A 24788-nucleotide genomic window follows, 5' to 3' on the forward strand; every position below is an offset into this window, starting at 1 on the left:
CAGAGGGAAAGGAGAGAACAGAGGCGCTCTGCTGTTCCAGGAAGCAGAACAAGAACAAGTCAGAGTTTTAAGGAGTCCAGCATCCGGAGGTTATTTTGTGGCAGTCTGGGTGAGAGATGATAGCAATCACCGAGAGAAGAGAGAGATCTGAGACATTTTGGAGAATAACCTGCCAGGACTTGGTGAGGAACTAGCTAGGGAAGGAAAGGATGAAGGAGACAATGGTGTTGAGGATTTGGGGCTGGTCATTCAGAATACCTTCTAAGTTTCTTCCCAACTCTCAGATACTGAGATTCTATAAAAGTTCAAACTATGACAGGTGTCTCTGGGATGAGGGCATGAAATTATCCCTGGAAAGAACCTTTGAGTGAAGGCTGCCAAGATATGTGGACTGGCCTGGCCTCAGTGGAGGTGAGACGGGTAGGTGCACCCTTCAGCCAATCAGGATGCTATTCTTACCTTCCCTCTTCAGCCTAAACTGTCTCCACTAGATAAACTACTCAAAGGCAGCCAGTCTCCCACTTACTAAGCAATACATCCCTAAAAGCCAGCGTACAAAGCACCTAGCGGGTGTGTGTGTGTGTGTGTGTGTGTGTGCGTGCGTGCGTGCGCAGGGGTGCAATGCACCTGGTACATGGGACCACAGGGCTAGGCAGAGCTGCGTAAGACTCCAGGAAAGAACCTGACCTCCATCAGTTTAACAATCGCTCAAGCCACAACCTGGAATTGACTCAAACATGTTTATTGAGCTAAATCAGCAAGGCACAAAAGAGGCTAGGAAAGACATTCCCAAAATACAGAAAAACTAATGGGCTCCTTCCATTCAACACAGGCAGTACCCCTCTCCAATACTGAGGCGAAGCTCCCACCCCTCCAAACAGCAGAAAATAGGCACTCTGCTCAAACAGAGGGACAGAGCCATGGTGCACCAGGAAGGACAGGGGGCTTATGACTGCTCTATCCTAGCAGCATCAGAGAAAGGTCAGTCAGAGAAAGGTCAGGTTAGAAAGGCACAGCCCACCTCTCCTTCCCCTGGGGAAGGGGAAGGGGAAGTGATGATTCCTTTTGCTCCGTTTCCCATTGGCCTTTTCCAAGTGGTCATGTCGTAGAGGTGCGGAGTGGAGATGGGGAGTGGAGATGGGGAGGGACATAGGGTCATGTCAGAAATCCTACAATGAGAAAGATGAAAGTAAGATACAGAGACCTAACAACAGACCAAAGGGCAAAGAGATGACTGCAAGGTCCTCCAGAGGACAACTCTCATTCTCTTCCTGTACCACCCCTCCCCCAGCATACCCCTAAAGCCCCAAGGCAGCTGAGACAGCAGGCCAGGGGCTGTGGCCTTTCTTTCCACCTACTTGACAGGCACATGTGCTACCTGCCAGCGTCTCCCAAGGATGCACAACTCCTCTTAACCTGCCTTCCACAGTCTGTTTTGGGGACGCTCACCTCAGTGTTCAGCTCTGTAAAATCTAAGAGGTCCAGCCCGTGCTCACTGGGGGAAGACTGCTAGAGAGAATGGGATCAAAAATCAGAAAGGTCCCTCCCCACTCCCATCACCTGCAAACAACAACAAAAGGTCCCTTTCCAGTCTCTCGTGACAAGCTTGAAGGCTGGGGTAGGTCCCTGAAGCAGCCAGGGAGGGAAGAGGAGCAAAGTCAGAGTGGGCAGCAGCGTCAGAGTCATCAGAGAAGTGCTTCCTCTCCTGGCCTGCCAACTGAGACCCTTAAATTTGTTCAGCTTTGGAACGAGAGAATGGGGTTTTTCCTGAGGGGACTTTAGGAAAGACGAATAGAGGCCTTGCTGTCTAGTCTCTGGGTTGAACATGTTATCTGGTTTTCCCTTTGAGCACAAGACCTCCACTCCCCTCTTCTACTGTGTCCTTTCTCCACCTTCAAAGAGAAGAGAAGGGAGCAGAACAGCAGCAGACACACAATCCTTTTCTGTTTATAAGGCGCCTTCACTTCGTATTTTGTGTAAAAGGTCCATTTTAAAGATGAGGGGATTGAGAGGGGTTAAGGAGCTAACTTGATAAAGTGGTAAAACGGGAAGACTTTTAGGTCTCCTCACTCGAATTGCATGCTTCTCCTACTGAACTGGCAGCATATCCTCCTGAGGAAGCAGGCAGGCAAGGGTAGAAAATGGAGTGACTGGAGGAAGAGGGACTGGGGCAGCCCTCTAAGGAGAGAGGAAGGAAGGTCGGCTGTGCCTGTGTGCATGTGTTATGAAGAGACTTGCTGAATGGGCTGCAAGGTTGGAGACTGGGTGACCTTCCATCTCTGTCCAGCTCTAGGACTCCCTTTAATTCTTAGTAGATTAAGAGGCAAAATACCTATAAGGGGATTGAGAGTGTGGGAGTGCTATTCCAGTCCAATGGTATTTAAAATTTTCCCCCCCTATTTCCTTAAAGTCCAAGCAAAGTCAACAGCAACTTACAAACCCTTCCTCCTTTACTCTATGATTCTTTCAAAACATCTTGGGCAGCTTCCAAGGACAAGGCATCATCAGGACAGAGGAGAATCACAATAGTTTCTCTCCCTCACATCTGCTTCCAGTTCTAGAGGGAGAAGGGACTGTTGGATCCACTCACCTTGCCTGTACCTTGCCACTCTTCACTTGAGTCATTCTGAATTTCTAATTCTTCTTCATCCTCTTCCATCAGGCTGAGCCTGGAAACAGTGGCAAAGAGTAGAGGTTTTCAAGGACCCCGGAGAGTTTCTCAGAGGCATCCCAGGGGAAACAGGGTGGGCAGTAAGCAGACCAGGGCTCCAGAGTCCCACTCCAGCTTCAATCAAAGCAGCTCTACTTATATCTGTTTTACATACTAGGGTTCCATGTTACACTGGAAGGAAGTGTTCTGTGGTTAAAACAAGTCCACAAAGCACCAGCATAGAAGCAATGAGAAGGAAAGAATCCCCTCACAATGGGTGACATCTGAAGTGAAGACAGAAGATGATGAGAAAAGCTCACCGGGTCAGCCGGCTGCCCAGACCAGGACCCAAAGAGTTGAGTGGAGTCTGGAAATGCTGTGGACTCGAGGACCTTAACCTCTGGGCACCTAAAAGGGGCTGGCTGTTGGGAATGAAGGTGGATCAGTGACAAGGGTTAAAAACAAAGGTAAAAAGAGGAGGTAAAGTGGCCAGCATGAAAGCCAGTGAAAAGCTCAGAGTGGAGGGAAAAAGAGAAAATGTAAAGCTAAAGAAAGGGGAAAGGACCAGAGAAGAACCCGAGAATGAGGGGGTGCTGTGGGAGGGAACAACGCAACAGAAATGACGAGACACCAAACTGGGACATCACAGCCGGGCTCTCCTGGGGCCGCACCCTTGGGTAAATGCCAATTCTGAGCCGCCGCCTTCTTCCATCTCTTCCAATCCCCCCAGGGGCTGCCTACTTTTCACAGCCGTTGAGGTGAGGGTGGGTGTGGGTGGGATACTGTTCAGCTGTAGGCTTTCCTCCTGTGATGCAGAGATGTCCTCTCTGTGCCGCCTGGAGGGGCCTGCAAAGCAGCAGAGGCACATGTTAACTGTAAACCAGGTACCACCACAGACACTTTTAGTTTTTCAAGACCTGCTCAGAATTTGGTAAGGAAAAGTTATAAAAGAAGGGAATGGAAAATCTAGATGGTCTCATTATGACACGACTAAAAACGAGTACAGCCCTATGTACTATAAAAAGTAGGGTTTACAGAATTGTACCAAGGACTTGTCCAAGAAAAGCTCATTACACAGCTTAGAAAACGAGAAGGAAAGAGACATACATTCCACAGATAAACAGTAACATACAAACACGAATGTGAGAGAGGGTTGGAGTCCCTAAGATTGAGAGGTCTCAGTTAATCAATGAAGACATCTGAAATCCTATTCATTCAAGATTTCTGTAGTGAGAAAAAGCTTAGAATGGCCTGAAATGAGGGAGGAAACATGAGGGTTAAGGAGAAACAGCAAAACGGGAGACTGGATTTTTTAGAAGCCAGAAAAAATGAGATAACGGCAATGTCAGCACAGTTCTAATATGAAGGGTAAATGGAAGACCTGGGGCTCAAAATATTAAGGACTCTCTCCTGCAGAGCGCTAGGAAGGCAGAGGAGGAGAAAAAAACCCAAAATGTCTTAGAAAACCTAGGTAATGCTATTTTTAAAACATAAGTCAAATCCGTATTAGAATTTGTCAACTGTAAACGTTCATATCCCCATTATCCTCCCTCCCCACAGCCTTGTTTGTACACTGAAACCGGCAACCGGAGAGTGAGCTGCTTCTGGTTTAAGCAGAGGGCTATCGAAACAGGGAAGAGCCACGTCCGTGAGCTGTGTTCCCAGAGAATAAACCTTGGGCCCCCACGTGACTCCTAATCTCTCCAACCTATTATCACTGGTGTAATGTCCACAGATTTAGCCCTGGGACCTCTCCCTATCTCCATCTTCACTGGCTTCCTTAGCCATTCAGGTTCATGACTTTAAGTACCAACTCCCACATCTATCTCAAGTCTGCCTGCCCCCCTCCTCCAAATTCCTGTCTGTCCAGCATCTCCACCTGTAGTAACATGGCTCATACTAAAGCCCTGGTTTCATTTCTCACTCACAGCCTTCCCCATCTCAGGTGCTATCAACTCCATCCTTCCAGTTATTAGGCCAAAATCCTTGGAGTCATCCTCAACTCCTTTCTTTCTTACATCTTACATTCTTTCTTATTATGAGGTCCTATTAGTGATATCTTGGAAGTATGTCCAGAATCTGGCCACTTCTCACCATATCCGCTGCTCCCCTGGCTCACACACTCTCATCTCCTGTCTGGGCCCCCACAGCAGCCTCCTCACCAGCTCCTTGGCTTCAACCCCTGCCTCTCCTTCGGTCGGTTCTCAACACAGCAGCCAGAAGGAACCCCTTAAAATTTAAGGCAAATCCTGTCAATCCTGTGCTCAAATCCTCCAATGTTTACCCATCTCACTGTCAGTAAAAGCTGGAGTCTTTATTCTGGCTCGTATGCTCTGGACTCCTACGACCTCTTTGGTCTCATATCCTACACAGTCTCCATTCAGCAATACCGGCCTTCTCTGCTGTTCCTTGAATGTGCCAGAGACATTCCCACCATGGCCTCTGGACCGGCTGCACCCTCTAGTCTGCTATTCTGATATACACAAGGCACCCCCTCTTTCACTTCCTTCAGTTTTCTCCCCTGCATTCATGTTCTCTCCAAGGCCTTCCCCAATCACTCTTTGTAAGACTGCAATCCCCACCTCATCAGTATTTCCCCATCCCCAGTTCACTGCAGTATTCTCAGCACAACTGAGCACAAGGTGCTCAGTAAGTGTCTGCTGAATGAACAATGGAACCGATCTTTTCAGTTTTCTCCTACCTTTACAAACTCTGTTTTAGGCAAACCAATCTATACATCTATGTGCTTTGGCAAAATCTTACCTTTCTATGTTCTGCTTGTGCTCTTCTGCTAGCCCATGATACTCACTCCTCTGTTCAACTTATATAAATCTTACCCATTTTTCAAGATCCGGCTTAAATCCCATCTTCTTGATAAAGCCTTCACAGATCAACTAAACTTAAAATGATACCTTCCTTCCCTGAATTCTATAGCATTCCTCTGTCAAATCCCTGGGAATTTATTACTTAGTGGTGACTTCATAACTCAGATTTTCTATAAATGTATTTGCTTTCTTTTCTATTAGATGGTAAGCTGCTTGAGAATCCTTCATGGCCTCTAAAACACCTAACACAGTATCTCGCATATAGTATGTCCTTAGGTGGTATACAAAAGACATTAAAAGGAATTCATACCCTACCTCACAACACACACAAAAATTAACTCAAAATGGATCACAGGGCTTCCCTGGTGGCGCAGTGGTTGAGAGTCCGCCTGCCGATGCAGGGGACACGGGTTCGTGCCCCGGTCCGGGAAGATCCCACATGCCGCAGAGTGGCTAGGCCCATGAGCCATGGCCGCTGAGGCTGCGCGTCCGGAGCCTGTGCTCCACAACGGGAGAGGCCACAACAGTGAAAGGCCCGCGTACCGCAAAAAAAAAAAAAAAAAAAAAAAAAAAATGGGTCACAGACCTAAATGTATTAGCTGTAACTAGAAAACTCTTAGAAGAAAACACAGGAATAAATCTTTGTGACTTTAGGCAATAGCTTCTTAAGACATCAAAAGCACATGCAACAAAAAAAATAGATAAGTTGAATTTCACCAAAATTAAGAACTTCTGTATTTTCAAAGGACACCATCAAGAAAATTAAGACAACCCACAGAATGGAAGAAAATTTTTCTGTACCATACATCCGATAAGAGACTTTTGTCTAGAATATGTAAAGAACTCAACAAGAAAAGGACAACCCAATTTTTAAATGAGCAAAGGATTTGAACAGACATTTCTCTGAAGAAGATATACAAATAGCCAATAAGCATGTGAAAAGATGCTCAACAGCATTAGTCCTTAGAGAAATGCAAATTTAAACTACAATGAATGAGATACCAATCCACAGCCACTAGGAGATGGATAAAATAAAAAAGACAATAACAAGTGTTTGCATGAATGTAGAGAAACTGGGGCCCTTGTACATTGCTGTTGGGATTGTAAAATGATGTAGGCACTTTGGAAAACAATTTGGTAGTACCTCATAAAGTTACACATAGAGTTACCATATGATCCAGCAATTTCAGTTCTTAGGTATATCTCAAGAGAAGTGAAAACCTACATCCACACAAAAACCTACACATGAATGTTCACAGCACCATTATGCCTAACAGAAAGTGGAAACAACCTAAATGTCAATTAACTGATGAATGGATAAATAAAATATGGCATATCCACTCAATGGAATGCTTTTTGGTCATGAAAAGTTATGAGGTACTGATAAATGCTAAGCATGGATGAACCTTGAAAACATGATGCTTAGTAAAAGACACACAAGGCCACATACCATATGATTCCATTTATACAAAATGTCTAAGAATAGGCAAACCCAGAGACAGGAAGTAGATTAGTTATGCTGCCTAGGCTGGGGGAATGGGGAGAATGGCGAATGACTACTAACATTTTAAAGTGTACCCTAGGGCTTCCCTGGTGGCGCAGTGGTTTAGAGTCCGCCTGCTGATGCAGGGGACATGGGTTCGTGGCCCGGTCCAGGAAGATCCCACATGCCGCAGAGCAGCTGGGCCGAGCCTGCACATCCGGAGCCTGTGCTCCGCAATGGGAAAGGCCACAACAGTGAGAGGCCTGCATACCACAAAAAAAAATTTTTTTAATAAAAATAAAATGTACTCTAAAAAGCACAAACATACACCTCAAACTTGTGATTTCTAGGATATTACCACTTAAGATGAGACTGTATTTTTTAAAAAAAAGAAAATCAGTTTAAAGAAAACAACAGGTAAATTATAAGACAGGTAGTGATCTGAAGATTAAAAAATCACAAAGGTTATATAAAAATCTTTAAAAATTGGAAAATAACAAGATGTCACAGAGAGGCATCCTAAATGTACAGATTTCTGAGTTCAATCTCTGGTTTTATGATTAGTTTCTATTTAATTTTTCACAGAAGTTCGCTGTTTTTAGTTGGCTAGATAAACCTTGAAGAAAATGAGTACCCTTAATGATAGTAGGTGATTAATGAAATAATTATTTGACCAGACACAAGAGTTTGAAGGAGGCAAAAGCCAATATGCTGCGTATCTAGGTAGTGGCGATCAAGGAAGTAGCACTGAGCACCCTGATACCTGCATTCACAGCACTTTACCTTCAATGCGCCTCTTCTTGGAGCGGGGGTAGCCCTGAGGATTGGCCTCTGCTGTACTCTCTACAGGGCTGAGGGACTGGCAGTAGGTGGTGACTGGACCCCAGGGACGGCCAGGTGCCTGGGAGACACGTTGCAGACACTTTTCCAGGTAGGACAGTCTAAGAAAGGGGTGGGATGGAGAGGCTGAAGTGGTCACAGGCCCTCGCCACACCCTTCTTCTCTAACTCCCATCTTTATCCACCCACGCCCTAACTTACAGCAGCTGCTTGTCCTGATGGAAGAGTCGGGGGGAGAACTCTGAAAGGAGCTCCAGGAATGCCAGATTTGGGGGCTGACTGGAGGAGCCAGCTGGAGGAAGCTCAGACAAGGAGAACCTGATGCCTTCCCTTGGTTGAGCAAAATCATTTTAGGAAGAGAGTCCCTTCCCACTTCCCTCCCAGGGCTGAGGCATCCTGTCCAAGTGCTTCTTCCCCTGGACCCAGCCTGTCTCCAAAGGATACCCGCTCACCAACTCTACTGCGACTCCTCGACATGCTTACCCTCCCCTCTGAGACCTCACTCCCAGCCCTCCCTGTACCCAGCCTCTGGCTCAGCCCTCTTAGGAAGATTCAAGTACCTTGCTTTCCAACCAATACTTCCTTACTTGTGTAGCATGACCACAAGGTCACGGTTCTGTAGCTGCTGGGGTCCAAAGCTCAAGGCAAACCTCCTGGCCAGGTCCCTCATCTCGATGAAGGCTGGAAGCTCATTCAGGCCCTGGGGCCCCTGTTCCTGCAGCAGTTCTGTGTATAACTGTGTCCAGGAGACATGGCACATTTGGGAAAGGGAGGAACAAGATAGAAACAAGGAAGTATAGCATTCCCTTCTCTGCCCAGAAATCCGAAAGGGCTTGGGACACCATCTGCTATTTTTACTCTTTCTTTCCTCCTAGGACACTGACCCTATTCCTGACCCCCTTGCAACAGAGAGAGGCTTCACCCTGCTCTGTAACAATAAAAATGTCTGTAGTAACTGAAGGGGTTGAGAGAGAACAGACTAGAAAAAGAATTAGGAATTCCCTATCACTTTATTGTTGGTGCTCCCATGTCCTAACTGACGTGGAGTTTCTATGGGGTTGGGGTGGAAACAGCCCACAGTTAAAAAAAATACTTTTTATGGCTCCGTTAACTGTGAAGGTGACTGTCATGTGGAATAAAAGCCAAAGTAAATCAGAAACTTCCTGCTCTGAAGGATCTCATGTTCTAGACAGCTGTGGGTGGGCTGCAAGGAGGGCACGTCAGGTCTGAGGCACTGTAGGCAGAAGGGCATACCTGCTTGAGGCTCAGCAGCAGGATTCGGGAACAGTGACTTCGGTCAATCTGCCTTGCTCTAGTTAACGTTTCCTTGATAATGTCACCATAGTCATTGTAGAACTGAGGGAAAAGAAGTGGAGAAGATACTGTTTGACCACAGGAAAAAACTATTTGTTTTGTTTTGTTTCTTCACAGCCCTAACCGTATCTCTTTCCGAAACAGCCTTAGGTAGGGAAATGTGAACCTAAGCATAAAACAACTCATATTAGACCATACTTCTAACCAACAGGTACAAAGCCCCAAAGAAATCAGTTTAGGCAAATAAGGGAAGAAACTCTGCCCTGAGCCCATTTCTTGGAGAAGAAGGATATTAAGCCTGCCAGAGCCCAGTGTCATCCAGCACCGAAGCCTTTGCTATTTGTCTCTCCCCACTAGAACAGAAGCTCCAGGAAGAAGGAACCGTTGACTATTTTGTTCACTGAGGTGTCCTTAGTGCCTGGGATAGTACGTACTCAATAAAGAGAAATCAACACAATGCTGGATTGAGGAAATGAGGTATATATCTAGGTATCTTGTGAGGACTGATCCCTCTTCCATTCTTATTTCCCTTTCTTACATTACCCCATTCCATAGACTAGATTCACACACACAAAAAAATCTGGACAAGAAGAATAAGATACTTTCCCTCCAATGAATTTCTTCCTCCTAACAGTTTTTTCTCCACTAACTATTTACTACTAAAGTCTCTTTTCTTTGTCCTTTTATTCTAAACTATTGGCCTTCCCCCCTGCTTCTCCTTTTAAGCCTGATACCATCATCTCTCCAACCCTCCTTTCTGTAGTGCTACAGAGTCTGCAGCCATGGCCATGCTCAGCTTGGCGCCCTGCTGTACCTTGTTGTAGTGTTTGAAAACATCCGAGGCTGCGTCCATCTCCAGCACCCCATAAAGCAACAGCTTGCAGAACCCAGCCAGGAGGCGGCGCCGCTGGTGCAGCTGCTCTATCTGTAAATGATCCTCCTGGGAATGACCTGGTTCACACCAAGTGCAGAATGGGAAACATCAGAATCACAGATTCAGACCTCCTGCCCTATATGCCTGAGCCCCAGGTATACAGCCCCTGTACCACTGCCCAGTCCTCCAGGCTGGATGAAGACGTGGTCCATGAGGAAGCTGGCCAGCTCAGACTGGAGAGTGGCTTCAGGAATAAAGACAAGGGGCCTAAGGAACTCTCGTCCCCCGACAATCATCTGAGGGCCGAAGATGAGCAGCAGATCACTTAACAATACAAAAGCCTGTCAGGGAAAAAAAGAACGCTTAAAAAGGACAGAATATTGACCAAGACAGAAATTACATTGCCAATTTCCCCTCAGAACGGGGTTTCCTCAGACCACAGGGTCGGGGTCGGGGGGATGACTCACATCCTGACATACGCTCACTTGAGAAAACGCTCACCTGCTCCTGAATCTCAGGATCCACATCTGAGAGGCAGTTCTGGCAGAGTTCACAGAAGGCCACCATCCTGCCCTTCAAATTCAACAGCTGCTTCTGTGGAGACAATGGCTTCAGCAGGGAGAAATGAAGGAAGACACGGACTCCTCCATTCCCGTTCCCCCTACTCAGACCCATATTCACCTGGGAAGCATCTGATCCAGATACGTGGGTTAGTGTCCAGAGAATGGAAAAATAGACAAGAGTCAAGGCTGGTAAGATCACCTGTAACAACCAAATGTGACAAAATGAGGGTCAGGAGTAAGGGGCAGGTGGGGAGAGAGAGACAGACAGGCAGATACACACAAAGGAGGGAAAAAAGAAAAAAGCAGACAGAAGAGAGAAAATGAGATTAGGAGAGACCCAATTCCTTTTCCGGTAGAAAAAAACTGATTCTGGAAGTCTTCAGAGGATTCTATCCTGAGTAGGAATGCCACCTCTCCCTAATTTATTTAAAGTCTCCTAGACCCCCTCAATATTATCCTTGACTCCCCAGAAACCAGAGAGAATAGCTGTTTTCAGGTGCTGGAAAGTACAGTCACCTTCCAAGATTGGGATGGAAGGAACGACACACATGATCAAGATCTCTCTCTCTCACATCTGCTCCACAGCCCCGGGACTCGAACTGCATATGTGGTGGCCACCTAGGACACAGCCCTTAAAACTCCTCTCCTGCCTCCAACTTGTCTACTTGCCTGGTGAGGAACCTCTCCTGTGTCCACAGCCTTCCGGAGGAGTCGGTAGCAGGGCTCATAGAGCTCCCAGCGAGTTAGGTCATGGGCACTTTGGGGGGCGGGGAGAGAAAAACGTTACACTGGAAGAGAATGAGAGGAATCAACCCCACAGACAGTGGTAGAAACAGAAGAAGGAGCAGGAGGGGAGCTGCTCACTTGTAGAAGGCAGAGAGGCGCTTCAGGGTGGCTGCCAGACTGTACACCTCATCCTCATCTAGGAAGGAAGACTGAGGAAGAAAGAAGGTCCACAGTGGGATTTCCCCAAGAACTCACAGATCCACACCCCCATCTTGGGGCCTCTCCCACACAAGTCTGGGGTGTCCCATCACGCAGCCCCACTTCCAACCTGCAGCAGCTCTTCAAGCTCCTGCTGGAAGCGGTCAGTCAGCAGATCCACAAGTTGGCTGCGGGCAAAGTCCACCCGGCTGAAGAACGTGAACTCCGGATTACAGAGCAGATAGAGGGCATGAGCACCAGCCTCAAGCACCGCTGGTTCTGCGTGCTTCACCACCACCTCCTGGAGCTGCTGCAGGAGCAGCTCCAGGTGCTGAGAGAGAAAACGGTGGGAGAAGACCGTGCTGTGGGGGGGGCAGGGAGGACAACTCCTCCGGGAGGGTCTAGAGGTGGGGAGGAAAGAAACAGGGTCGAAAGCTTTAAACTTCAAGCATAAGATGCCTCAGAAAGGGAGGGCTTATTGGTTTTTCTAGAATCCAGGTTCTTGAGAAAAACTGGATACTGGCAGTAGAACCTTTGGCCCTAGGATGAAAGTAGCAAAGTATAGGGAATGTGTCCTCCTCTCTCCTCACTTTCTCCAAGCGCCTGGTGCAGTAGATGTTGAGGTCAAAGTAGTTGAGAAGCTGCAGCAGGGGAGCAACCTTCTCTGCATCAGCTGAGAACTGTGGTGATTGAGAGGGAAGCCTACTTATTACCTGCTATACTGCTAATCTGGAGGCCAGTTCCTTCCACCCGCTCATTCCCAGAGGCTGAGCAGTGGGGACCCTCTACCTTGGCCAGGAGCTGGGGAAGCAGGGGGATGAGGTGCTCAGTCAGCTTCACCTTGTCATCGGCTTGGATCTTACGTTCTTTGGGTGTTAAGCCCTGGAATTACAATCATTTGGGGGTGGGGTAAAAGTGTGTGTACATGTATTCCTCTGCCCAACAATTTTATCTTCCCAGGAAGGAAAACTCAGCAGCTCCCTTCAATTTCTTTCTCTGGAAATGGAATTCTTTGAGGGGCAGAGGAAGGAGCACCTGAACCTAAGACTTGAGAATTAGGACAGACAATACCTGCCTGGATTTAATATTGCTAAGCAACCTACCCTGCCCCTCTTGCCATACCTTCCTCCCCGTGACCCGCCCCACAGGCGGGTGACCCTCGGAAGCTTGCCGGACACTGGACACAAGGATTTCTGTCAGTGTGCTCTCCTGTACGTCGCCCAGGTCTGAGGTGGCAGGAGGATGGAAAACAGAATCACAGGGTGGCCACCCTCCATCTCCAAGCACCCCACCGCCCCACCGCCCATGACACCTATGTCTTTCACAAGTCAGGAGAGAAATCTCTCCTGGTTTCCTACTAGGAGATGAGAGGTCCCCTCCCCTGGCTACCAGGTGGCACACACTCTGGTCCTTCTCCAGTAGCAGGCTTGTCAGACTCTCCCAGTCCTTCAGCTGAGGCCCCGCACAGTCCCACAGGCTGTCTACTAAGTATGCAGCGTGGTAATGGAGCTGTGGAAGAAGACAGATGTTAAGTTACTGACGCCACATGTTAAAACTCTAGAAATTGGCTACTAATGAACCATTTCTCTCCTTCCTGCAGTGCCAGCTCCCATCCTTCTCTACCTGAAGGTCTTACGCCTGAGAGCCCAACAGCTCCTTTTCATACGTCACCTCACTCTCCACAAAAAAGGACAGCAGAAGGTGGAAGAAAGTCCTCTGGGAGCGTGGACTTCGGCGTCGCTCTCTCTCACCCACCGTTCTTGTCTCACACTCAGGGCAGAAAAGCCTGGTAGAGGGGACACAGGGAAAGGGCATAGCACGGAAGGAAGTAAGCAGTGCAACAGTTACCATGGAAGGAAGAAACAGTTCAAGGAGAGGATTAAAGAAAAAAGAGGCACAGAGCTAAGGAAAGCCCCAAGGTGTTGGGAAGGAGACACCAAGGGAGACTTTATAGGTATGGGGAGCCCTTAGAAAGAGCACCAGCTGATGATGGAGAGACAACAACAGATGATGGTGTTAAAGGAACAAACGAAAAGAGGCCCACTCACTTCCAGTACAGAAACTCCCCCACAGCAGAGGCCAGGGCTCTGTTAGAGGCATACACGACAGGGTAGATGCTCTCACAGTCTGCCTCTGTCAGCATCCCTTCCATGTTCCTGCCAGGAGAAACGCAGAACAAGCAGGTGGATATGGATGTCGTCCTCTAGCCTCTAACTAAGGCTAGAAACAAAAAGGGAAAACCAACAAGGATTAACTCACAAAGAACTTCCAAATGGAAGAGTGGAAAACAGAGGGATATGAAGAGTTAGAGAAGATAGGAAATTTGCCCCCTGAAGATCCTGCAACTCGGGAGTGACCTCTGTCTTTCAACCTGTATATAAACAAGAGTCAACCTATGATCCGCGGAGGGATAGGACTCTGGAAGGGCCTGTCTGATGCTGAAAGGTAAGTCTGAGATGCTTGCCTCTCCACTTCCCAGGACTCACTTAAGAATAAGTGTTAGTAACCTGACGGCCTCCACTGCCACGTCATACTCTCGGTCCATGACCATGGAAACCAACCGGTCCTGTAAAAAGGAGAACATTGCTCAATAGCTCATTATATCCATCCCAAAACACCGCTTTCTTAGAATCTGAGGGATTCCTAAAGACAGGGTGTAGAAGCAGACACTGGGATATCTATGGATATATAAAAGTAATAGACATGGATAAATGAGGTGGGGAAATGGGAACCACAGACAGAGCCAAGCACAGGAGCACTGTCCCGATTTTACCTTAAAGCGGCTGGTAAAGAGCTCCAGGCGTGCAGTCCAGTCTCGGTTGCCATACAGCCCTTTTAGAGCCTTCAAGCACTTCAGACGGACTTCTCGATGCTACTGAGGAGAAGGGAAATGTGGCTGACTCCTCCTCTACTCACCCTCACTGGGCCTCCATACCTCCCTCTCAGATTACTCATTCTGGGCCTGGGTGTCCTCTGTATCGAGGACTCTGAGATGTCTCAGAGACAATGAACAGCTGTCTTCTCACTTAAAATCCAACAGGATCACAGCAGAATTTAGCAATCATGATTAAAAGGATCTTTTGGCTACCACCCTAGCACTTGCATTACCACCCTGTCAACTTTCTCGCCTTTCCATAGGGAAAGTCTTTCTCCACTCGACTGTGGTTTTGAGGCATTTAATCTCCTAGATATATCTTTCTCTCTCCTAACTTATCCTACCCTCCCAAATACTGGGGGAATTTCGAGGTTCAGTGTCTTGATGAGTTGATCACTGACCACTAGTGAAACACCTAAGTGGCAGTACCAGGAAAAGCTGAAGCATCCTAGGGCAGGGAAGAGGACTGACTCAACTCTCACCTTATCATGCAGGGTCCAGCCAATATATTTTAAATAGCTGTCAGTGAGGAAAGAGGTACTGTAGCTTTGTATCCAAGACCCAATCTCCTCAATGCAGATAGCACGGATCTCAGGAAGGACATCCCTAGGCACAGAGAGAAACTGACCCTTATTACCTTCTCTCCAAACTCACTTTCCATCCCAGCAGATATCTCTGTCACAGGAGAATCTATTTTCTTGCCTAAACACCAGGTACTAGGCCTTTCATTTCCTCCTCCCAATGTGAATATTTTAAAAAGTGAACACTTTCTTTCTGTAACCAACCTATAAAATAGTTGAACTTATCCTCCATGCCCCTTTTAAAAACCGATTTTGGAATTTAATTTAGCTGTTGCCCAAACTGCGTGTGTGTGTGTGCGTGTGCGTGTGTGTGTGTGTGTCTAATTGAGGTACAGTTGATATACAATATAAGTTTCAGGTACAACATAGTGATTCACAATTTTTAAAGGTTATATTCATAGTTACTATAAAATATAAGCTATATTCCCTGTGTTGTACAATATATCCACCTGTCTGTTTTGCTTCCACTTCAAGAAAAGATTACATCAGCTAAAGGGTTCTGGAAAGGCAGAGGTTGAAATCTAGGTAAGAGTGAGACACAAATACTGAGGAAGAAGTTCTTTACCCAGTATAAAACTCCCCTGCCGGGCTTCCCTGGTGGCGCAGTGGTTGAGAGTCTGCCTGCCAATGCAGGGGACATGGGTTCATGCCCCGGCCCAGGAAGATCCCACATGCCGCGGAGCGGCTGGGCCCGTGAGCCATGGCTGCTGAGCCTGCGCGAACGGAGCCTGTGCTCCGCAAAGGGAGAGGCCACAACAGTGAGAGGCCCGCGTACCAAAAAAACCAAAAAAACAGAAAAAAAAAAACTCCCCTGCCTTTAGCACAGTGTAAGGCACAGTGAAGTGGGCTAGGAAAAGGCTTGCCGAGCTGTACACCCTCAGAAAGGTCCTGCCTTTTGGCTCTCTGCTCTTGTCCTCTCAAGGCTCAAGCCCCAGAAAGATGGGGCAGGGGAGGTCTCAGGCAAAGCTGGAGCAGAAGAATACTCAGCAATGCCTTACTCTCTTATCGTCTCTCCCAGAAGAATTTACACGATCCTTTGTAGGTGGGGATAAACTAAACCTAATTTGGAACATTTGTTGCCCCAGCTGCGCTAGCTGTGGGACTAACCAGATAACTCAGGGTTAGGAGCCACTTCAATGAGAGGAGCCCAGTAACTCACCTGTACCGATGTACAAAGACACCCCTGAAGAGGGCATTCATCATTCCCTCAATCTCCTCTTGATGCTCTCTGAGCTAGAGGACAGGGAGTAACAGGTCAATTTCTCATGTCCCCCAATAATATAAGGCCACAAAAATATAAGAAAAGCATGACATCCACCTACTTCCTATTAATAGGAGGACACAGTCTGAACCTCTGGTATCCTTTGTTCCCTTTTAAACCTTCTAATTTTTTTTTTAAATTTTCAGGACATTTGGCTTTACTTCCCACACGTTCATAATACTTCTATCTCCCCAAATCATTTTTCCCCCACATGAGAAATATACATCTATAGTAAGGTATGAAAGTTACAGGCCTCTAACTTTCTCTCTCTTTCTATGGATTAGATAACTTGGAAAAGAGTATCACCTACTCATCCACTTGTGACAGTGGACAGGCCGGTGAAATCAGGCAGTCAGTAGATACATCTAAAATACAAAGTTGATGAGAAGGGTGGAGTTTGCAAACAAAAGTAATTAAACTAATCAGTCAAAAGCAGCGAAAAAGAAAATGTAGCCAATAAGTTATCAGAATAGAAAAAGGTTAAACCTTCTAATTCTGGAGGAAGCCGTATAGTCAACTAATGCCTCAGAGATTTGTGTTTGGAAAAAATAATATCCCTTCTGTGTCTCATTATTTTGACTATCTTTGGCTATTCAGAGGCCCTAGCTGGTAGTTATACATGTTTTTGACTAACAACAATGGGGAAAAAAATTTTAATAAATGCAGTTTGACAAAAGAAGCGCAACAAAAAAAGAGAAGGAAGAGATTGTATCAGTGGTTCTCAACTGGTGGCTCCCAGGGGACATTCAGCAATGTCTGTAGACATTTTTTGGTTGTCATAACCTGGGAAGGTACTACTGCCATCTAGTGGATAGAGGACAGAGATGCTGCTAAACATCCTGTAATGCCAGGACAGCTCCCTAAATGTCATTGTTGAGAAACCCTAGATTAGATGAATAACAGATAACAAAGAAGCAGAATTACAAGGGAACATTCTTTAAGACAACTGCCCCAACTCTTCAATAAGTCAATATATTGGGGGAAAATGCGGGGGGGGGGAGCAGAGGTTCTGTATAAAAGAGACTTAAGAAACACAACAACCCAATGTAATGCATAGTTCTTAATTAAATCCTGGTTGGAATTAACCAGATATAAAAGGTATTTTGGGGACAAGTGGAATATTTTAAATATGAATTGGGATTAAAAATATTAGGGAATCACTGTTAATATTTTTGGATATGAAAATGGTATTAGGATTATGTAGTAACATGTTTTTGAGATGACATACTTAAGTCTTTAGGTTGAAATACCAATATGCCCATAATTTAATACAAAATAGTAAAAAAAAAAATAGATGAAGCAAATATAGTGAAATATTAGTTAAAACTAAATTTAAATCTAGTTAAATCTAGATTTAAATTAAATAATCTAGTTAAATCTAGATTTGTATGTGGTGTTCATTCTACCAGTGTTATCTATTTTTCTGAACGTTTGAAAATTTTCATACTTAAAGGAAAAGGAGAGAGGGAGGGAAGGAGGAAAAGTGTGTCATCAGTACCAAATTCTATGTAAATCGAAAAGGGATACTGAAAAAAGGTCATTGGCTATAGGGATTAAGAAGTCACTGGTTTGGGCTTCCCTGGTGGCGCACTGGTTGAGAGTCCGCCTGCCGATGCAGGGGACACAGGTTCGTGCCTCGGTCTGGGAAGATCCCAAATGCCACGGAGTGGCTGGGCCCGTAAGCCATGGCCGTTGAGCCTGCGTGTCCAGAGCCTGTGCTCCGCAACGGGAGAGGCCACAACAGTGAGAGGCCCCCATACCGCAAAAAAAAAAAAAAGTCACTGGTTTGTTGAAAATAACTTGAAAGAAAAAAAATGGGGATAGAAGCTAGGTAGTGAAAGGATTCAGTTGGATATTAAGGAAGTAAGGAAATTCTAAAAGGAAGGATAGAAATGGAGTAGCTCATAGAGGAGAATGAAAGAAGATTCAAGGGCTTATATACATGTATAAGTGGAGAGAGGAAAACAGTGGTGAGGGAGAGATTAAAGACAGAAAGCAAAACGATAACTGATGAAGCAAGAGGCCAGAGAAGTCCAAATAATAGGAGTCACCCTAGTGTATATAATTTAAGATTTGACACAGACCCAGTACACATAAGATTTAAGACATACTGACAGTGAAAATAGCAAAAGAGAATCAGGGAAGTATAGATTTTTCTCTAATGATTTAGCATGGAAGATATGTTTGGTGAGGGCTGGAAAACAGTCAACTGGCATAGTTACACATGATAAGTCCTGCCAACCTCATGGTGGGGGAGGTCTCAGATACTTAGGGGGAATGAGGGGAAAGTCAGTGTTAGTCTCACGATAGACACAGCTGTTTGAAGGTTTAATCAGTGTAAAAGATTTTGTTGGGGTTTATGTCCTCCAGTGGTCTTCTTCAAGTTTTAACAGGCAACAAAGCAAGTACCTACTATGTGCCCAGCTAGGCAATTTATTCATCTCATTTAATCTTCACAAAAAGAATTATTCCCTTTTTAAAGGAAAGGAAACTGAAGCTTAGAGATTACATAAGGCCATGGAGCTAGTAGCTAACTGGAACAGAATTTAAACGCAGGAGAGATTGAAAGGCCTGTGTCCTATCCATTTCTTGAACACTTGGCCTCCCGCATCAGTGGTTGGCCTTCAGTACTCCTGTGGTAACCTGCATACTGCACACTTGACAAGAAAGTCAATGCTTAACCCCCTGCACAAGATGCAGGCACAACATTTAAACACCTGTGATAATGAATGCAGACAATGGAAACTGAGCAAAAGTGGAATCATAGAGAACTCTAAAATTTACTCTAAACTAGAAATGCTCTATTGAGCCCACATCCCAGAAACAAAGTGAGCATGCAATAACCTCTGACCGGAGGAGTCTATTAAACTATTGCCAGACTCCATCATTCATGATCTCAAAGCTTGCCTGGGGGACTGTGCCTTAGCAGAGAGAAGCTTGGGGACTGATAAGGTGGGCTGCAGCAGCTGTGATGGAAGCAGCAGAGGAGGGAAGAGGCAGGGAACACTTCTCACCTCTTTGCGTTTCTCCAACAGGCTCTCCAGTCGCTCAGGTGCTCTCTGTCCTGGCCCCTTGTTTCGTTCAGTCTCGTACTGACGTTGATTGTTGTCCTTGTGCAGACTCAGTTGGAAGGCAACTCTTACCAAGGAGGTCATCAGCTTCATGGCTTTGAGTCAGTAAAAATAAGATAACGAGATCATTAATTAAGTCAGAGAGAGGGAGGGTAGGTTCAAAAAAGAAGGAAAAAAAGGGCAGTGAAAAAGAAAAGCTAGAACAGGGTGACCCTAAAATCCTAAGACTCACTGTTCTGGAGTGGATTTTTTCTCTCCCTAACTCTTTTGGGCTTCCTTTAATGCTTAGCATATTCCCAGTGGTGAGCTATAAGAAACACGTTAAGGCTGGAAACTATCACTGTAATCCACTCCTTTTTACAATTCCACTAATGAGAAACTGGATGGAGGTTTGGGATAAAAGAAGCATGACCCTGAAGTGAAGAGCTAGAATGCAGGTAGGAAAGAAGATCCAGGACTGGAGAACAGAGGAAAGTTCTACCAACCCCCAAGAGAACACTGACAGAATAAAAGTGACTGCTTACCAGCTAGGGTGCTAGTGTGACGGAAGGCACGGACTTGGGAGTCTGAGAGGCCAGTGAGCAGAGAGATGAGGTTGTCCATAGGGAAGCCATCATAGAGGAGGCTATACTGGCACCGATAGACCAACGTCCTCACAAATTCACAGAAGCTGCCCTGGAACTTCTTCCAGGATGGGCCTGGAGCTATCAGAGGATAGTCTCCTGAGTCCTATAAAAGAGGTTATGAAAAGGATGGAAAAGTTATTACCAGGTCTATGAAGTCACAGGGACTGGATGTCAAAACCCAATAGTATAGTAAAAATGTATCTCTTATACCTCATTTTCAACTCTACAGGCCTATTCAGATAACGTGTATAGGTCCCTTTTGCTCCCAAGAGATTAAACTCCTCTTTCTAAAAGCTATCCTATTTCCCAGAATCAGAAAGAGGAGGACAATGGGCCTTGTATTTTGCAAAAAGAGTGGCAAGAGGATCCTGGACTGTCTTCCTCCACCTCATTAAACTGTTCTGTTAGCTGCTGGATGATCTCCGAGTTGGACATCTTCTTGAACATCTCAGGGGTCACAGTGCCTGAGAAATGGAGGAGATGAGGTACTTAGAAGGCAAATAACAGGACACCATGACCATTTAACATACACATTTGAAGATGAGCTAGGAAATATACTGAAAGGAGCTTAGGTGGGAAATCAGAAGACCTGAATCCTAGTCATAAATCTGCTGCCATCTAACTGAGTACCTGCTATAAGGCAACCTCTCTAGAAAACCCAAGGGAATCAAACAGTGGAAAACTATGGTTAAAAAAATATTCCAAACAATCAAAAAACAAAGAAAACTATGCCAGATTCTTATAATACAATCTGCAGACGTATAAGACTAAAGTTAGGTCATGGCCTCTGGGGACCTGGGGCCCCACAGCTTCAGTGGAGAAATATGCGATGAAGTGGCTGAGAAATAAGGAATAAGAAAATAAAAGATTATTTCATTTAGAGAAAGGAAGAGTAAAAGTCTGATGGTCCATTTCCAAATTTGTAAACATCATACCATCACAATAGCATGATTATTTATTTTTCTCCAAAGTGTCTTGTCTCCAAACCAACACATTTCCTTACTGGATCTCTTCCCTACTTACCAATCAACAATGTAGTCGGCACTAGTTAAGTAAGTGAAATTTTTCTTATGCTTTTCCCTCTCCATTTATTTAGGAAATGCCTAATCCTACACATCTAAAAGGAGGAAAAGTTTTACAATATAGGAGCAAAGGCTGGGGATTAGAAAAGGGTAGGAGTTTCCTCACCTTTACATCCACATGATCGGATGAAAAAGTTAATGAGCTCCAGGAATCCTGCATCCTGGTCTTGCTTGTAGCTATCCAGCCACTCATCTACCAAAGACTAGGAAAACAATGTGGATGATTTCTATTTCTGGCAACATGACAGACTAGAAATTCTGTATAAGCTTTCTAACTGAAGCATCTAAACTTCTGATTAAAATATTAAAACATCTTTTAAAATGTACTGCTAAACCAGAATAAAAGGTAAAATTCCATAAAAGCCAAAAATGAAGTGAAGGTAGCGGTTCTGAGAGATAAGCAAGCTGACTTTTGCTCTGAGGGGTCTCTTAACTACAGACAGTTAGGAAACTAACTTTCTGTCCAGATGGCTGCATGGAATGTAGAGCATAGGAGATAGAGCCTAAGGGGCTTCCAAAAACAGTAGTCCAAAAGGAGGCTCCTGCAAAGAGTCACACCCTCATGAAAGCAAGAATGAGAAATAAACCTATAGGTAAGATGGGGACAGCAAGAAAACTAGCTTGTTATGACCTTAGTGTGGGGTAGAGGGAAAAACAAATTGTCCCTTGAGAATTCAAAACCATAAGCCAGTTCCCATATCTGGATTTGCAGTCAAGATCCACATTACCTCTACAGTCAAAATAACCTCAATCAGATAATTTAATTAAAAGTGACTCTGGGGGCTTCCCTGGTGGCGCAGTGGTTGAGAATCCGCCTGCCAATGCAGGGGACACGGGTTCGTGCCCCAGCCCGGGAAGATCTCACGTGCTGCGGAGAGGCTGGGCCCGTGAGCCATGGCTGCTGAGCCTGCACGTCCGGAGCCTGTGCTCCACAACGGGAGAGGCCACAGCAGTGAGAGGCCCGCGTATCGCAAAAAAAAAAAAAAAAAAAAGTGACTCTGGAGCATCCTCACTCAACCACCAAAAGCAAACGTAGGTTTCCTCTCTTAACAACCCATCTTCAACCCAGGCCCCAAAGAATTCCAACACACAGAAACCAGTAACAAAAACAGAAAAACTCCGTATGTTTGAAAATTTTTAGTTTTTCTAAAAACTAGAAAAATCCACACTATACATCAATAAGGGTCAATCTCAAACAACTGAAATAATTTAAGTCATAGAAAACTAATGAACGACTCATTCACTTAAATTAAGGAAAACACATTCATTGGTGAGAAAATTATAATGAGAGACAAGGGAATGGTTAACAGAAAATTCATTCTAGTAGTTATCTCTGGGTGGTGAGGGAACTGGGGGAGTTAAGGTGGAGGGAGGATACACAAGGGTCTCTACAGCACCATTAAGGTTTCATTTCTTGAGCTGGGGCTAGAGGCCTGGGTGATCACTGAAAAAAAATTTTTAAGCACATATATGCCTTTCATGTTTTTAGATGGTAATTACAATAAAATTATTGAAAAAGAAATGTAAGAAGAGAAAAAAGATATGTGGGGAGGGAAAAAAATTAGGTATAACTGTCGAAGTGGAGCTAAAAAGTGACAAGGGTGAACAAGTTGCCACCCAAATCCAAGCTTCTTCTCTACATTATCCAATGCCTTTCCTTGTCTCCTCCATCAATCAATCAAGGCAAAATCTATTCTGTTCTGTGATACTATTAGGAAAGGAACATTCCCTCTCATGTAAGATTCCCCTTACATCAATCCCTCCAAGGATTCACTCTGTGGTCTTATCTGCCTTTCCTGATACAGGTTATGTTCACTAAAATGTCTACATTAAATCAAGTTTGTAAGCACTTGTACTTATCTTTCCACCCAGCGAGGGGTAAGATGGTATCAAGAAACAGAGATGAGACACTCTGTTTTACCTGCATGTCACTTTTGGCAGCTTTCACAGCCTCAAAGAGATCACTGGCTGGTGGCTCTGACTCTTTCTGACCATGAGCACGTACCATTTGGGACCCCTTCTTTGGACGTTTTGCCACCTAGTAAGCATAAAGAGATCACGAATATCTTTAAAAAGTGAAAGTGACATTAACGCTCGGTCTCATCACACAGGTAGGCTTAAGCTGCCAATTCCACAGCAGAGTTTGAGTTACTGACTCAGATTAGAAATAACTGATTTTTATATTGTAAACGTTATTATTTCTAGCCTCTTGTCCTTTTAAAAGTCCCTAAGCCCCATTCCTGTTCCTCTATACCCTAATACCCTCTTCTCTTATTCTTTGCTCTTCAAAATCTGCCTTCTTCCTACTTCTGTCCCTTAACACTTTTTAAGCCTTGTCTTTTCATCAAGCGTATCAGCTGACCTCTTCTAGGTTTTCTTTTGCTGCTTCCCAGACCAGGTTCAAAAACAGAACAAAACTGACTCACTGGGGTTGTTTTGAGTGGTCGTTTTGCTGCTCTCTTCTTTACATTTCGTCTCAAGTTGTCTTCGAAGTCACTGCCTTCACCAGCTGACAAAGATTCACTATCCCTGTGAGGGAGTGTGGCTCTGCTTAGATACAACACCCTAGTCCCTATATATAAAAGGGTAAATGAATTATAGTTTCTTTTTGTCTCTAACTTCACATCCCTCTCCATGAGAAAAATATATTCAGATTTTAAGAAGAGATGAGCTTACTGTTGCCAGGAAGTAGGGACAACGTCTTAAGGGAAAACTTTCACTTGAATAAAGCATTGGAGATGAAGAACTGAGGTAGGTAAAGGACAACCCTTTCTTAATATCCTCTCTGAATAAGAAAATCAAAAGATATTCACATTTAAAAAAAGATATTCACATAAGCAGTGAGGGGATCACTGCTGAGTAGAGAAAAATGGCTCAGTAAGTCATGTATTACTAATACACAAACCAGAGATTAATACGTGCCTGGTGTTAAATTTTACCTCTTGAAAACAAATTCACGTCTTGTTGATTAGGGTTAAATTTACAAAATAGATATAACCTGGTGCCAAACAGCTGCACTGACAAATAGAAATGATTCAGAAGAGACCAATTAAAATTACCATGGGATACTCTTATAACTGAAGTATAACCTTTAAAAATTGTGAATCATTATGTGGTACACCTGAAACTTATACAATATTGTATATCAACTATACCGCAAAAAAAAATTACCAGGGGATAAATCAGACCTTGATTAATTTTTTCCTGGAAAGATTTTTTTAAAACCCAAGACATACTCATACAATCTTCCAGAATAAGCTCATAAATGCCAACAGCTACGGACCTCTTTATAAAACCCCAAACAAAAGAACTACAGGACACCAACTAAAAAGTATACACTAGTTTTCAGGTACCAAATAAAGAACTCTTTTCCCTTTCCCCCATCTGTGGGCCCCCACCGGAGGCTGTCCGTGAACACACAAAAGTGTTCAAGAAAGGTTCAGACAAGTTGGATGATGGATTCAGAACAGGATGGATTATTCCTGACGCCTCCAACACGTAGGGCAGCTGAAACCCAGCCTGTTCTGAACCAGTATAGCATCTCCTGGCTTTTCATAGTCACACACGTGTTGCCACTTTACCCGTCTGTTACATGAAAATGAGAAAAGCTGCGGACAACGCAACCAACCCCACTCACCCCTCCGATGTCTGGTCCGAATCCCTGTCATCACAGGGCACAGCGACAGACGAACTAGAAGACGCAGACATGCTCCTCGGCCCAGTCCCCACAGCTCTGCGCAGCGGGGAGGACCCACTGCTCGGGGAGGAGGAGCTATGGGACTGGGAGGACGACGACCGCAGGGTGGCCATGGTGGTCCAA

General features: G+C 45.1%; 1 protein-coding gene across 1 annotated transcript; it reads right to left on the reverse strand.

Annotated features, from left to right (window-relative positions):
• Window positions 1-852: 852 nt before the first annotated feature.
• STAG3 (STAG3 cohesin complex component) lies at window positions 853-24778 on the reverse strand. The gene is made up of 33 exons (XM_060033190.1): window positions 24606-24778; window positions 23395-23497; window positions 22890-23006; window positions 21075-21171; window positions 20274-20350; window positions 19785-19989; window positions 19204-19355; window positions 16088-16161; window positions 14830-14953; window positions 14246-14344; window positions 13959-14038; window positions 13521-13628; window positions 13144-13258; window positions 12876-12981; window positions 12595-12698; window positions 12262-12354; window positions 12063-12152; window positions 11603-11803; window positions 11413-11483; window positions 11218-11305; window positions 10667-10747; window positions 10487-10579; window positions 10158-10326; window positions 9926-10062; window positions 9052-9153; window positions 8385-8533; window positions 7999-8127; window positions 7742-7899; window positions 3322-3496; window positions 2971-3072; window positions 2591-2669; window positions 1450-1509; window positions 853-1169 (listed from the first exon to the last, which is right to left on the reverse strand). The coding sequence occupies exons 1-33, from the start codon at window positions 24776-24778 to the stop codon at window positions 1161-1163; spliced, it is 3720 nt and encodes a 1239-aa protein (XP_059889173.1). The 3' UTR covers window positions 853-1160.
• Window positions 24779-24788: the final 10 nt, after the last annotated feature.

The sequence above is a fragment of the Delphinus delphis genome, chromosome 15 (genome assembly GCF_949987515.2).
Source record: "Delphinus delphis chromosome 15, mDelDel1.2, whole genome shotgun sequence".
Taxonomy (NCBI): Eukaryota; Metazoa; Chordata; class Mammalia; order Artiodactyla; family Delphinidae; genus Delphinus; species Delphinus delphis.